Source organism: Netta rufina (assembly GCF_964035555.1).
Source record: "Netta rufina genome assembly, chromosome: 4".
Lineage (NCBI taxonomy): Eukaryota > Metazoa > Chordata > Aves > Anseriformes > Anatidae > Netta > Netta rufina.
In genome coordinates, this window is record NC_140127.1 from 35183512 (window position 1) to 35197842 (window position 14331).

At 42.9% G+C, this 14331-nt stretch overlaps 1 protein-coding gene across 1 annotated transcript in view; it reads left to right on the forward strand.

Annotated features, from left to right (window-relative positions):
* The window catches only part of ZNF827 (zinc finger protein 827), a 102287-nt gene that overhangs the window by 19939 nt on the left and 68017 nt on the right, over positions 1-14331 (forward strand). Inside the window, exons 2-3 of the mRNA XM_084286328.1 lie at positions 4936-5946; positions 10404-10576. Coding sequence (XP_084142454.1) covers positions 4936-5946; positions 10404-10576 — 1184 coding nt within the window. The remainder of the gene's footprint in view (positions 1-4935; positions 5947-10403; positions 10577-14331) is intronic.

The following is a 14331-nucleotide window of genomic DNA, read 5'->3' on the forward strand; positions in this document are numbered from 1 at the left end:
GAGGAAAAGACATCTTACTAGGTACAGCAAAAGCTGCACATGGAAACAAAAACTCTGGGCAGCCTGGGCCAGCTGTCCTGGCTGCATCCCCTCCCAGCTCCTGGTGTCCCCTCGCCGGCCAGGCAGCACGAGAGGCAGCAAAGTGCTTGGCTGAACAGCTGAAACAGCCGTGGGTTATCACCCCTGTTCGCATCAAAAATCCAAAACACAGCATTGTGTGAGCCTGTACAAAGAAAACTAGCTCAATCCCAATCCCAGCCGAAACCATGACACGAGGTAATAAAAACGAGGTGTCCTAATACTGTGAATCCTGGTCCTGTAGATTCCCAGACGTTTCTTGAAATATAAGTGCTGAAATTAGGGCAATCTTCCCTAATTTATCTCATCAACAATTTTCCTGTGAGCATTTCTTTGAAGTGATTTGACTTCTACCTTCTTTCATACTTGTTTTAATTTTTGTTCTGTAATCTGATAATTACGGTTTCCGTATGTGCGGTATCACTACAGCATATGGGTTTGCAGCGCTAATTCTGGTTTGGAGTTCTGTAATTTACTCATTGCTCTGATGATTAAAGTGAAATTACGTCCCTCTTAACATGCCAATTCAGTCTCTTTGGGGTGGGTTGCCTAATTGTGGCCATTTCTCAGATAATTTGTGGTGGTCCCCACGGTGTTCTTGCAGTCATGCTTTTGCTTTCACTGCCCATGTGTGTCGCTCAGTGCCATGCCTTGAAGACCCTTACTTTTTCCTTGTCCTGTGTAGTCTGCATCTGCTCTGCTGCCTTCATATTTCTCCACTCCAGGTCCATATGAACTGGACCTGTGAATCCTCTCACACTTACCAGTTTCACGAATGGCAGGTGTCCATTTCATTAGGTAGAGTTCGAGCTTTAAGCGTTTGTGTTGGGTGGCTCAGTGTTTAAATCAACAAACATGTTTGTCTTTTCCAGTTTGCAGAGATAAGTAGTTTGTGCAGTTAATATTTACATTTTTATTGATATCGTGGTCAAATTCTAATCGCCACTCTACGTCAAAAAGCAGATGGTCACAACAGCGAAATAGCGTAGTTTAGGATCGATAAGATTTGTCTGTCAAACCGATCTCTCGAAGGGGAAACAGAACTTCTCCGTATTTGAAAACAAGCAGACGAGTAGGCGAGCGCGAGAAGTTGGCACTTCTTCAAGGAGTGCTTTTGCACACAGCTGTGGCTTTGCCAGAGATGGCTTGATATTGGGCTGCATCAGCGGCCCAGCAGTATTTTGGTGCTTTTTGCTGATGCTGGCAGGATTGTGAAGTATGTTTTTGAGGCTCCCGGTTGAAGCGCGATGGGGTAGTCCCAAAGCATGCAGGAGACCTGTAACTCCACCAGTCCCTGCCAGTGACAAACAGTTTGGGAAGCAGCTCTCCCTCCAGTCATGGAAGTCAGGAGAGAGGAGTGCTGACAGGTTTTGACTCTTGAATCATGTGGAGAAGAGGCAATCTGATGAGCAGTTACTTGGTAGTGTTGGCAGGATTCCCAGCCCGGTCCTGTTCTAAAGGAAGTCAGTAAGAGTTTGCCCCTAACTCCTAAGTTACCTTTTCCAGCTTTGCAATTTCCATGTGGTTTCTTACCCACATTTAGCATTTCTGTCCTAAATAGGAACGAAATGTTTGTAGCTGAACATTTGTAAGTAATTCTGTAATAACAAACTGGTATGTTCACGGTGGAGAAAGAAGAAACCTAAATGCGGTGTTGCAAGTCTGCTCCAACCCTTCAAGGACTCCTCACTGGAGCTCCTTGGTTGCGTTGCAAAAGGATAAAAACCATGGCATGCAGATCCTCTGCCGCAAACCTGAAAGTCAGCTAAAGTTTCTTGACAGGCGTGGAGGTTGGCTCCCATTTCAGACGAACGTGGTCTGGTGTCCCACGAACCCTCTGAGATCTGGGGAGAGCTTTTATTTGTTTTGAACTCGTATGAAAGTTGATGGGTTGGGCTGGCTGCCCCGGCAGTTCTCAAGCTTGTTCAAACTCACAGGCTCAAAAGTGGATGTGAATTCAAGGCCTGCCCCGAAGGCCTTGAATGGCAACTTGGCTTAGAAATGAAATTGCCAGGCTTCACAGTTATGCTTCTAAGCCAATTCACTAGTGTTTAAAAGGAGGCTTGACTGAGTTCATGATAAGACACTGATGCTGCCTTTTTCAGCATTAACCTTACAGCCTCAAAATACAGTGGGCTTGGTACTGCAGCAACTGAGGGAATTACTGAGAAGAGGAAAATTAGAACTGTGTCAGCAGTTAGAGGTCTGCTTTCTAGGTACTGAAACAAACTGTATGGGGAAAAAAAAAATACATGTGGCTTTTGGGATGGAGATGCTGCAGAGGAAACTTTTCCCTTTTTTATACACACTGCTTGAAGTTTTGAGAGCCGGAGGAGGTACAGGTAGATGAGCAACAGGAGGGGGAGCTCTCCCTGCGTTACCCAAGGGGGAGGGAAGTTCTGGGCTTGGTAGCAAGCCTGTAAGTGAAAAAGAAAAGAGCTTTGTGGCTGCTGCTCCCTGTCAGTGATCGGTTGGTGGCTGCCCTTATGTAGGCAAGACCAACAGGGTACATGCATGTCTGGAAAAAGAAAGGCGATCCAAGCTGTGTTCGTGTCCTCCCTGCCTTCAGTACCTTTTTCAAGGTGTTTTGTAGTTGTGCTGCTGCCTAAGAAAGCTGCATCTCGGCCCTGCCCTGATGTAGTTGCTCTCATAGTTGCAGGGCATCTTTACAAGCAGTTTGCCAGTGTCCTGTTCCTCAAGCACTGTGAGTATTTCGTGAGGTGTCAGCCGTAGAGAGGAGGGATAGATAGCGAAAAAGTATGTGCAACGTTACTTCTGTGGTTAGTGCAACAACAGGTACAGGTGAGAAGGAAGAGCTCATTTCCAGCGCAAGTAGAATGAACAGGATCTGTAAGAACGGTGGCTTTTTACTGTTCTTTAAAGGACTGGTTGCAAATAGGAAATGTTACCAACGTTAAGTAATAGAGGTACACGTCCAGGAACAGAGAAATTTGGAGGTTTAGTAAGTTGGAAGTTTCTCTAAAACAGAAACCCACTTCTTCTGGTAGCCATATACAATTAAGTATCTCTCAAGCTGTAGCTTTTTGTTGACTGAGTGAACAAAAAACGTGGATGAGCGGACAGGTCTCATCTGGCTGCACCCAGCTGTGACGACACGCCTCAAGTTACTTTGCAGCATTCACAGGATGGAATGGGAATACCCGCAGTTCTCCTGCAACCTGCAGGAGTGCTGCCTCGACTGCTTAGCACGTCTGCTGTATTTCAGGGTAGGTGGTGTTGGCCTGCTATTGTTAACACTGCTGCGTCTGTGATCCTACCTTGGATAGTATCAGAATAATTTTAGATAAGTGCTTTGGGTTTGGTTGGCTTTTATTTGCTTTGAATAGGAAAGATGCTAACCCGCTTCTGTGTAAAATAGTAATCTGAGGAAATAGGTGGTTTTAGTGTGGGGTCTTAAAATATTGGTGAAAAAAATTCAAGGGGTTTTGAGTAAAAGGAACTTACTCTGACGCCCTATTCCTTGTATTGTATGCAACATTCAGAGTGCGTGTTGGTATCTCTACACTTATGCAAGTGGCTAGGTTTTTCCTTCTTAAATTTACTGGATCAAAGCAGTAACATAAATCTGAAATTTTACTCATCAACTTCTCTCCAAGCTTTGCAATTTGCCGGAATTAAATATGGAATCTGGGAATAATACCTGATCATAGGTACAGTACGTATCATGCAGGCTCATTGCCAGGATGTCAGTGGAGGGTTCTATTAAATCCTTTTGTTTTGCTGTGCTATGATTACAAAGATTCTTTTGTAGCTAGGGACACTGAGTCTGAAAGAAGAAATGTGAGAGGTATCTGGCAAGAGACGATAACATGAATTTAATCCTAGCATTGCTGTTCTTGACTATGTTCTGACTGGCCAACAAAATCTGCAAAAAAAAAAAAAAAAGAAGTCTTGGTCATGTCTATTATTTGAATACTATCAGGAAGAAGAGCAGTCTGGGGTCACAGCACGGTAAACACTGCCAGTGAGATCTGAGGAGAGATGAGATGTGTTGCAGTTACCCAAAAGAGAAATTGTAACTAACTGCATGGAGACCAACACATTTTTTTTTCTTTATAATTTCAGCTAAACGAACTTCAGTTTAGGGTAGTCTTTAAAACTTTAATGAGGAGTGGTGAGTGAATGGAAAGCAAGTAGTGTCTACGTAAGAAGAAAAAATAAAACCCAAAGATTAGTTTGGTGTGTATGATATTCCTCTCCTAGGTAGGTGGAGAGATGAGACCCTTAGTTTGCATTCATGCATTACTCGTTTCAGCTGTTCAGAAATGAACTGTGCATTATTGGTACAAATTGTCTTATATTTTAGATAGGGGTCACTGCAAGATTGGGCTGAGATTTAAAGTCACTGGAAAAAACTCCTTTGAGTAGCTATACACCTGATCTGCTTTTGAAGGCATGCATGCCTGTTCTCTGTACTGAGACTCAAGTATCCAATAACTTCTGGGCCTGTTAAGTCCCTGCTTTGTATACAGAGTTCATAATACTTTGTGGGACGTGCAGACTGTACTGATCATAAAATAATTATCAGTAAATATGAGTGGTGCCCTAGCGGTATTTAGTACATGTGGTATACTTGTATCGTTGCAGTTTTAACTGTTTTAGTAATGTTGACTGAAAGATGATAGGCTTCCTTAATTCGGTCTTCAAAGAAACCCTTGTTCATTGCCAAAAAACTTTTTCCTGGTCACTCAGTCCAGGCTGAGGCCAAGTCCATTCACTTCAGGGGGTTGTTAGGTGGCCATCCAGAAGGGTCACGCAGAGGCCAGATGTACTGCATGTTAAGAAGTTACTTTGCACAGATTTGGGAGTAATACTGTTTTTCTTGGTTCCACGCAGATGGTACCAGACAGGAAGAGGTGGAAGGTGAGCTCAGTGAAGAGGAACGCTGGTTTGGAAATTCTTCAGAGACTCCTTCAGAAGCATCCTATGGAGAAGTCCAGGAGAACTTTAAGTTGTCTCTGGAGGACAGAATCCAGGAGCAGTCCACTTCCCCAGATACTTCTTTGGGAAGTGCAACTCCTAGCAGCAACACAGCGGAGTTAGGGACCGTTGAAAATGAGGCACTAAGAGACACGATACAGAGCAAAGAGCACCTCTCTCCCGATGTGTCATCTCTGTGTGAGGAAGAACCTCCAGGTCCAAATAAGCCACTGAGCAGTAACCTGAGGCGGCTGTTGGAGGCTGGCTCCCTCAAGCTGGATGCTGCCGTGACCGTCAATGGCAGAGTTGAGTCCCCTGTAAATCTTGGCTCAAATCTCTCCTTCTCTCCACCTGCTCATCACGCCCAGCAGCTAAGTGTTCTTGCCAGAAAGCTAGCTGAGAAGCAGGAACAAAGTGACCAGTACAATGCAGGTAGTCACTTCATATGGAATCAAGGGAAGTGGTTGCCAAACTCCTCCACCACCTGTGGTTTGTCCCCCGATTCAGCTATCCTGAAGCTGAAGGCTGCAGCCAATGCTGTTCTGCAGGACAAATCTCTTTCAAGGACTGAAGATACTATAAGATTTGAATCCTTTTCCTCACCCTTTAGTTCTCAGTCAGCCAGCTCCACGTTAGCAGCTTTATCAAAGAAAGTGAGTGAAAGAAGCATGACTCCTGGGCAGGAGCACCCGCCTCCAGCTAGTTCTTTCCTTTCTCTGGCTTCCATGACCTCTTCAGCTGCCCTACTCAAGGAGGTTGCTGCGAGGGCTGCAGGCACCCTGTTGGCAGAGAAGAAGAAATCACTGGTTGCTGAGGATCCCCTGCAGCTTTCAGAGATGAAGCAAGAGAAAGCAACTCCACCACAGTCTTTGGAATTACTGTTACTGCCAGTCCCTAAGGGAAGAGCATCCAAACCCACTAGTACAGGTATGGATACAGTTGGAGCAACTGAGTAGAGTGCGTGTGTTTTGCTGTGCACTTATATAACATCTCTTCAATGGGTCTGGAGTTGTTTTGATTCCACCTATTATGAGAATAAGAACTAGGTACTCTGGGGAAACAGTAGAAGAGCTTTTTAAAATACCAGTTGAGGACCACACTGTCACAAATGTTTCCATTTTTGAAAGATTTAAGTGTACAGTTCAGTAATTTATTTTTTTTTTTGTATTTCATACAATGGCATGTCCCCCCCTCACCAAGTTCAAAATAAGTCCACAAAAATATTTAATGGAGAAGATCAAAGAATCCCTGTTAGGGAGCTCACGGTATCAGTGAGCATATACAAAACTAGTGCTTTTGAAATACTGGACAAGGGAGAATTCTCCCTCCTGCTGTCTCTATCACAAATGGACTTTTGTATAATCACTTACTACCCTGTCCTAATTTACCAGAGTATATTATTATGTTGCCACTTTTCATTAAATTTTTTTGCAGCAGCATGAACAAATCTCACGTTTGGTCTTTTACAATCCTTTGTCATTTAAAAAAAAAAAAAAAAATGAACTGCATTTCTCCAATTTAGCTCAACAAGAACCATTTTACACTACAGCCGTCCCTCCACCAGTTCCAGCTGTTGGCATTCAAGGAATCAGGCTTATAGGGAATAAGAAGAAATAGTCTTGGTAACAAAAGCGTTGAAGAAGCAGTGGGCCAGGCATGAAAACTGAAATGCTCCATCTTCAAAATAAGGAAAACCAAGATTCTTTCATCTCTTTTATAAAAGGTTCACGTCACTGATTCATATTTCTGGTAGAAAATCCAGGCTTCAAGCGTTGGTAGCTGCGTTGTCCCCGCAGGGGCATCCTGCGGGGTGCTGTGAGCTACACGTGTTCTGCAAGCGGTGCGCCCGCGCGTTTTGCCAAGGCAGCTGAGGTGGCAAGCTAGGCTTGGCACGGGCCTGACCTGAGCTTCCCATCGGTTTAGATTAAGGCCTTTCCAGAGTAATAGAAGCTAAACCCAAAAAAGACCCTTTTGTGTTGGACTGGGAGCACCCACACTGGCTACACCAGTGCGGCTGTGGGCATTAATTTAATTAACTTTCTGATGAAGATTGGCCTTCACACAGGAAGGGCAGCAATGGATAGGAAGGGGGTAAGGTTGAAATTTATTTGCACTTGGTTTGTTTCTTGCTGGAGGAAAAGCTCTTCACATCAGAAGTTTTTACGAGGGAAAAATAAATGGTTGGAGTAAAATCAAGGTTCTGTGTTTGACTAACAGACTGTGGGATTTGTCCGTGCAGCTTGTTCTGGGGGAATGCTGTGGGGTGTGCGTGTGTGCTGGTAGTACCAGCGCTCTGCAAACTCGCTCTGATGCAGCAAATTCCTAGCAACTCTTCTCTTTGCTGAGGGCCCAAGCGATCTGTGCTGCTGAAGGATAACAATAGGGGCCGACTGCCTCAGGTCCTTGGTAACCAAGGCACAACTATTCATTTTTTGTAATATATGGGGCTAGCATCCCAAGGGGAAGGGTGTTTCCTTTCAGTTTATATGCACTGGGCCAATGCCAGTTGGCATCCGAGCAAACTTTATAGTGTCATGTTCATAACAGAAGTTCTTCTAAGTCAGTTCTCTGATACGCAATTAAGTTTTTCCTTTTAAATAATTAACCAACTGAAAACAAAAAGCAAGCGGTTGGTTTGCGTGTGTGGATGTTGGTTGTGGGAAGCCCAGCTCCTTGGTTCCTTTGGCTGTGGAGGAACGCAGCCTGCAAAAAAGTCACTAAGCAATGACCTTTGATTGGAGATTTGATTTCTGTAGCGCTGAGCTGCGTAGCAGAGCATCTGTATTTGCCATGAAAATAAACATCACAAGCTCCCAGTTCCTTTTACACCTACATTATGGCACTAGAAGCAAAGAAAAGATTTTTCTTTAACTAGTAAAGTTTAATAACATTGTATCTGTTATTGTGTGTCTGATTGCTTCTGGGGACACAGGGGTTTCGGCTTGTTCCCGGAGAGTTAGACATCTTTTCCCAGTAGGCACAGACTGAGAGGTGTTTTGTTCCCCTCTCATACCTGGAACACTGAAGGCATTGTTGGGTTTTCTTTGTTGCTATGAATCTGTTTTACTTACCCACCAGCAACATCTAGCTTTGGTTATAAGATCAATACGCTGCGAGATTAATTAGATGTTGACAAGCAAGGAGCAGCAAAGGTGGAGGCTCGTATGCACGCTGCTCCTTTGCCCACCTTGTTGAGCATTTGGGTCAGAGTTATGCAGGCAGCACGCTGGAGCTGTGGCTTATCACAACATCGTCACCTCTAATACCACAAGTTGGGCTGGGTGGACTTCAGCCTGGCTTGCACAGGTTCTGCTGAAGTGGCACAGAGAAGGCTAACTTTTAATGACATTATTAGTTTTGCCAACTTCATTAAATGCTCGTGGGTTTGGGGTCAAACTTAAAGGAAGTCTGTAATCTCTGCTAAAATTCTGATGGTATTTCTGAAAGACTGTGGGTGGAAGCCCACCTTTTTTTTTTTTATACTGACCAAATACTTGCTTGGTAATAACTTTTTGCCTGCAATGCTTGCAATTCTGTTCTCAACATTTTTGGGGAAAACACTGGCTGATTCTGTCCTCAGTATAATCACTTCTTCCGATTAATTGACAGCATGTGGCATAAAATACAGGTCAATATAAAGGAAGGAAAGCTGAACCCCCCTTTTTTTCTTACATTAAGATTTGTGTAGTGTAGTAATGTACTAATGTGGTTGAGCTTTGGAGGGGGTTGATGTAAATCCCGCGTACCATTAATTGGCATTGTTACTGATGAAGTCCCAGGCATTCGGTCCAGTTCTTTGCGTATTTTGCAAAGTGCTAAATTGCTATTGATTGGTCTTGTTTGCAGATTTATTTTTAATGATGTGGAAAATGGGTAATAGAAAGGTTGTTACACGTTTCTTTTGTGGATCATTTGTGATAACCAGAGGCTGGGGAAAAGATATAATAGAAAGAAAAGAAACGGTAGGTAAAAAGTGCTACCAATATATTTTTCTGTGGATTGTCTTTCTGCTGCCTTTTGTGTAAGTAAAGATAATAAAAAAGTGAAACACAAGTAACTATAGCATTGAATTTGGCTTCCTGCATAGAAAGTCAGAGGGGAACAATTTGATAATGCGGTGAGTGTGATAGAAAATTTCACAAGTAGACATTCTGAACCTGCAGAAGTGCCTGCTTTGGCAGCCTGTCCTTTTCTGTGCTTACATAATGAGTAAGTGATCAGTGGAATTGCAGTGTCTGTGTTTCCTACCTAATAGCAAGAATTATTTTTTTTAGGATAGGATAAATCTTTCTGGTGGTTTTTATCACTTAGTTCCTCATGGAGGGAATTTGGTGTTTGCTCTATTCTTATCAGTACGAAATAACTGATAATAATGAGATGAAATATTTTGAGAGGAGTTCCAAATAGCAGGGTAGGCGTCGCTGAGCTCTGGATATTTGAAAACAGTCTGTCTTTTATATTGAGGAAAAAGGGCTTCCAATTCTGCAATAATGCTAGACCTTTACAATAAGCAGAGGAAATTGTGGTGAGAGAATGAATGGATGGATGGTTGTGTATAGTCAGCAGCAAGGAATTTCTCTTTCCATCAACCTTGAGATGGTTCCACGCTCAGTAGTGTAACCATATTTGCTTGACAAATGCCACCAAATCCTTTTCTTATCGTAGGTGAATTGGGCAGTAAAGCAGAGTGAAAACATTTGGGAAGGCAGTGGATTTAATGCCCTGGTAAGTAGAGGAGTAGAAGGAAGCCCATGACTCTAGGACCCCTGATGGCTGAAGTTGCGGCAGCATCTGCTCGAGCCGTAGCTAAACAAGTTCAGCAGCAGGGGTTATGAAATCATTCACTTCTGGAGTTAAATATATCTGATATGCAATACCGGCATGCTTGGCAGTTAAGCTGTGAATTCTCCTGTTTTCTATCCTCCATATCCACCTGGCGATCGATCAGATATGGGAATGGATCATTTTGGAACACAGTTGAGCATATTTTCCATACGCTACTAACACTGGCATTTGATAGGAAATGAGGCTGCAAAGTGATGATTATGAGAGACATCCATCTCAGTTCAGTTAAATTATAAGGAGCATTAGGACCAGGTGAGACAGAGTAGCATCCCCTACTGATTAGCCAAAGGATGTTTGAGGCATTAACCTTTATAAATTATGGTGACCTTTCTTAGAGGGAGAATAACTAGATTAACGGGAAAAGAGACATGCACGGGGAGGAACTGAAATTTCTGGTACATATTGTTGTTTAACTGATGTGTCTCTTTGCAGATGAAATACTAGCATTGAAAAATGGTATCTTGAGTATGTTTACAAGGGGAAAGTGTTCGACAAGTGGCTGTAAAGGATCCTCTCTTTTTGTTCCCCCTTCTGCTAAGCCTCAGAAGAAGAAGGAGGAAAACCTTTCCAGTGTCCGATCTGTGGTTTGGTTATCAAGAGGAAGAGTTACTGGAAACGGCACATGGTGATTCATACAGGTTTGAAAAGTCATCAGTGTCCACTCTGTCCATTTCGCTGTGCCCGCAAGGACAATCTCAAATCACACATGAAGGTAAGGGAAGTGTTTACTAACATTCAAAACACTTGAGGTGTCAATCAAAAAATGATAGCACAACAAACCTATTTCAGTGGCATCTGCAAGAAGAAAATTTCACTGTTTGTACTACTAATTATGTGTTTATTTAAGTAAAGGCACCATAAAGAGGTAAAGAAATAAAATATTTTCCTTGCCTTGCCATTTTATGTCATGTGGAAGCCACCCTGGGTTACATGCACGAGGTGCAGCACAAGCTGTCTGTGATGATTTGAGTTTGGGACCTGGAACCACCGGAGGCAGGGGTGGTAGCTGAGATGCGACACCATGCAAACATAGCAGTGCTGCTTTCTGGCTGCGAGCTGGGATTTGCCTGGCGTTGCATTGCACTAAAGGAACACACCAACTTGGCCTGCTGCTCTGCAGTTTGAACTTTTTTCATGCTGTGATTTTTAACTGCAGGTGCTTCAGAAGTGAAGTATCCGAAGCAGAGTGAATAACAGGTTATACTGTAATGTTTTGGTTTTGAATGTTTCTGCCAAGTTCAAAAAATGTTTTTAACTCAGCCTATGCTTTAGATTCAGACTGAGGGTGACCATTTGAAGGAAGCAACATTCATGTTGGTATAGAGAAATACAAAAATGTAAAGAAACTGAAGTTTCTTTAGCTGAATTTAGCCAAAGTACTGCATGGCTGCAGGATAGGAAGTGTCTGGTCTTGTATAATGTAGGGCATGCTTGGTGAAGTAAAAATTGGTACCTGACCCATTAATCCATGGGTGAAGACGCTGAAGGGTAAAGAGTTACCTTGGTTAATGTACTCAGGCTGTGATAATAACAGTGAACCATAATAATGGTTAATATTTTGTTTATTGGGGCAAATGCGTGTAAGAGTACCAGAGTGGTGTTGAGGGGCACAGGAAAGTTGTTTCAGCTTTTATATAAGCTATTGCAACATCTGAGATCACTAAACAGGAGTCTCACTTTGTTTAGACTTGAGTAACTATTCACTTAAGTGTAAATTCAGATGATTCCATTGATCACAACAGCAGATCTTGTTGAATTTCAGGTCCTTGCTAGGTCTGAAAACATTCCCCCAAAGTCAGAGGCTCACCCCTTACCTCTCCTAGTGCGAATCAGTGCACTGTTCCCAGACATCCTTAGTGTATTGTGCTGGTCCTTGTCAAGTACAAATAGGTTTGGTATTTGCAACTACTTCTTTCAGGACTTAGTGTTTGATGTTGACTGGAGGGCTCAGATGACCCTCTGAAGTAGAAGATGTGAAGGAAGAGGAACTAAGCATAATAGGAAAGGTTTTTTATTTTCAGTTGTTGACAACCTGCACAGAGGCATGAACCGCCTAAAAGCTTGCTATTCCTTGGTGGAAACCTGTTGTTGTGCCCTGCTTTGTGACAGACATCCCTATTATTCCCTGCAGAAATTCTTGATCTCTACTTTTTGTGCCTTTTTGGAATTATTTTTTTACAGGTTGAAGGCCTATTCCTTCCTTTTTCACACGGTAATTTCCATAGGAGCTCATAAATAGGATGTTGGAGAAAATGAGGCACTTTTTCACTGTCTCTGAGTGCTGTCACGTTGCTATCTGAAGCCCTTGTGTGTTCCTAACATAAACCCCTTCGTTAACTAAGTCCATGTTGTCTTAAGATTGTTTTATAAAACTAGTTGCCCAGTATTTGGTCTTTTATTTTTATTATAGTCTTCCGGATAGGTGCATAAAATCACAAGTGTGAGAATCAGCAAGATAATGTTTTCCCTTAATTTCAGTGGCTTTCATATAATTGTCTTAGTTGAGTAGGCCATTCATAGAAACACTGCCTATGAAGGCAGAGCAGAGCTGCCTGTAGCTCTCTTCTCTTCCTCCCCATGAGCTGACTGTAGCGGCTGGTCAAGACTGCAAAATTATGGTACCAGGCTGGTGTTTGTTCCTATAAGTCATTTTTTACTCTAGGATGCTATCACAAGCTAAGCTGGCTTTCTTTATGCTGCTCTTTAATTTTCAGGTTTTATGGTCCATTGATCAGGATGGCAGGCAAAACCTGTTGAGGTGTTTTGTCCAGCTGTGGTCTTCAAAATCTAACAGCATTGTCTGTGTTTCCTCCAAGGCAGCATAGCTCTGGGCTGGAGTACCTCCTCTTTTCTAGGTTCTTGTGGGCATTTTCCATTGAAGCTGTTAGTTTAGAGTTTTGATTTCCATTAGTGGTTTGTGTGAGTGTCAACTTGGGGCTTCCTTATTGTGTGTATCTTTAGGGTAGTGATTAACTATCTAAATAATAAGTTATTTTATGGTAAACTCAAACTGATTGGCCAAGAATACATTGCCAATATTGTTGGTGTCTTGTCCCCTGCTAGAGAATATCTTAATAAAGAGAGCTGGAGCGATTCCAGCCCTGACCGTATTCAGATCTACATGTGCTACCCACCGTGTCGATGAAAGCTTTCTTTCAGTAAGGGCACTTTGCCAGGACCAACTCACAACTGGAGGCGAGGAAGTGAAAGGCAAGAAGGGAAGCAAAAGAAAAGTTTCCACGCAGGCACAAAATGAACAAGGGAGACAGAGTAGCTTGCCTTTTAAGGCACATTGTGTTATCTATAATTGTTATATGGCATTCAGATTCCACAGTGATAGGCACCTTAGAAAAATCCTAAAATAGACGCAGTACAGAATTTTATTAGTCTATTTTGGAGACAAATTATAGTACTTGCATAACCACAAGTTTTGGTCCTTCTTCACAAGAATCTGAGGGTAGCATCTGAGGACTTGATTCTGATACCATAGTGTGGTTTCCAGGGGCCCAGAGGATGCTGAAAGTGAAGCTGAAGAAAATGACTGGGTAACAGAGGTGTCCTGTCCAGGCAGGCAGCAAGGGCTGTGCTTGAGACCTCCTCTCCGTATATCTAAACACATACTCAGTTTGAACATGTTATTTTCTTCTTGAGTGAAAGGATATCTTATGTACTGCTTCTGAAGCTGCAGAAAGCAACAGAAAGGGGTGGTGTAATTCAGCAAGATGTTTTCAGGCTTTTCTGTTTTTCCTGGTAGGGAAGTAGGGATTAAATTTACCTCAGAGCAATACCACAAGCATCAGTCAGATTTTGGCCAATTGATATCTTTGGATCATGCACATATCTTCCTCAGCAATTGGTGGAAGGACAGGCTGTGAGATCATACGGATATGTTCCAAGAAAGCAACAGGATATTAGCCTGAGTACTTGGAAGGGGGAATGAGGAAGAGGAGCATATGGCCAAAAATAATATCTATAAATGTTCCTTGTGCTGCTATATAGACATAATGCAGAAGCGGTTGAGCCAGCTCTTCTAGCAGTGGAAAAGAAGTTTAGTGTTGTGAACTTGTGCTGAAGCATGATGGTAAGACCAAAAATGAAGGAATTGAAGATTAAGCTTAACAGAAGAGGCAGATGCAGTGGCAGGCAGGTCACATGGTGCTCAGCTGCAGCATCTTCGTGCCACTGTCGCCTGTGAAGAAGGACCACGTAGTGAGATCTTAGATTAATACTTCCGTGTCATATTCAGCGGGTTCTAATCAGCCTGCGGATCAGAGGGAGGCTGTTCATTACACGATAGCAGGGGTAAGAAAAGGCTCTGAAGAATGTATCTAGGTGCTTACCATAGTGATTTGCCTCTTCCTCTTTATCCCTCAGCAAAGTTCAGAAAACCACATAAGCATTCATGGTCCATTTTGGTGGAAGTACAGAACAGGTTACTTCAAAGCATCTTCACCATGCTGGGGGAGG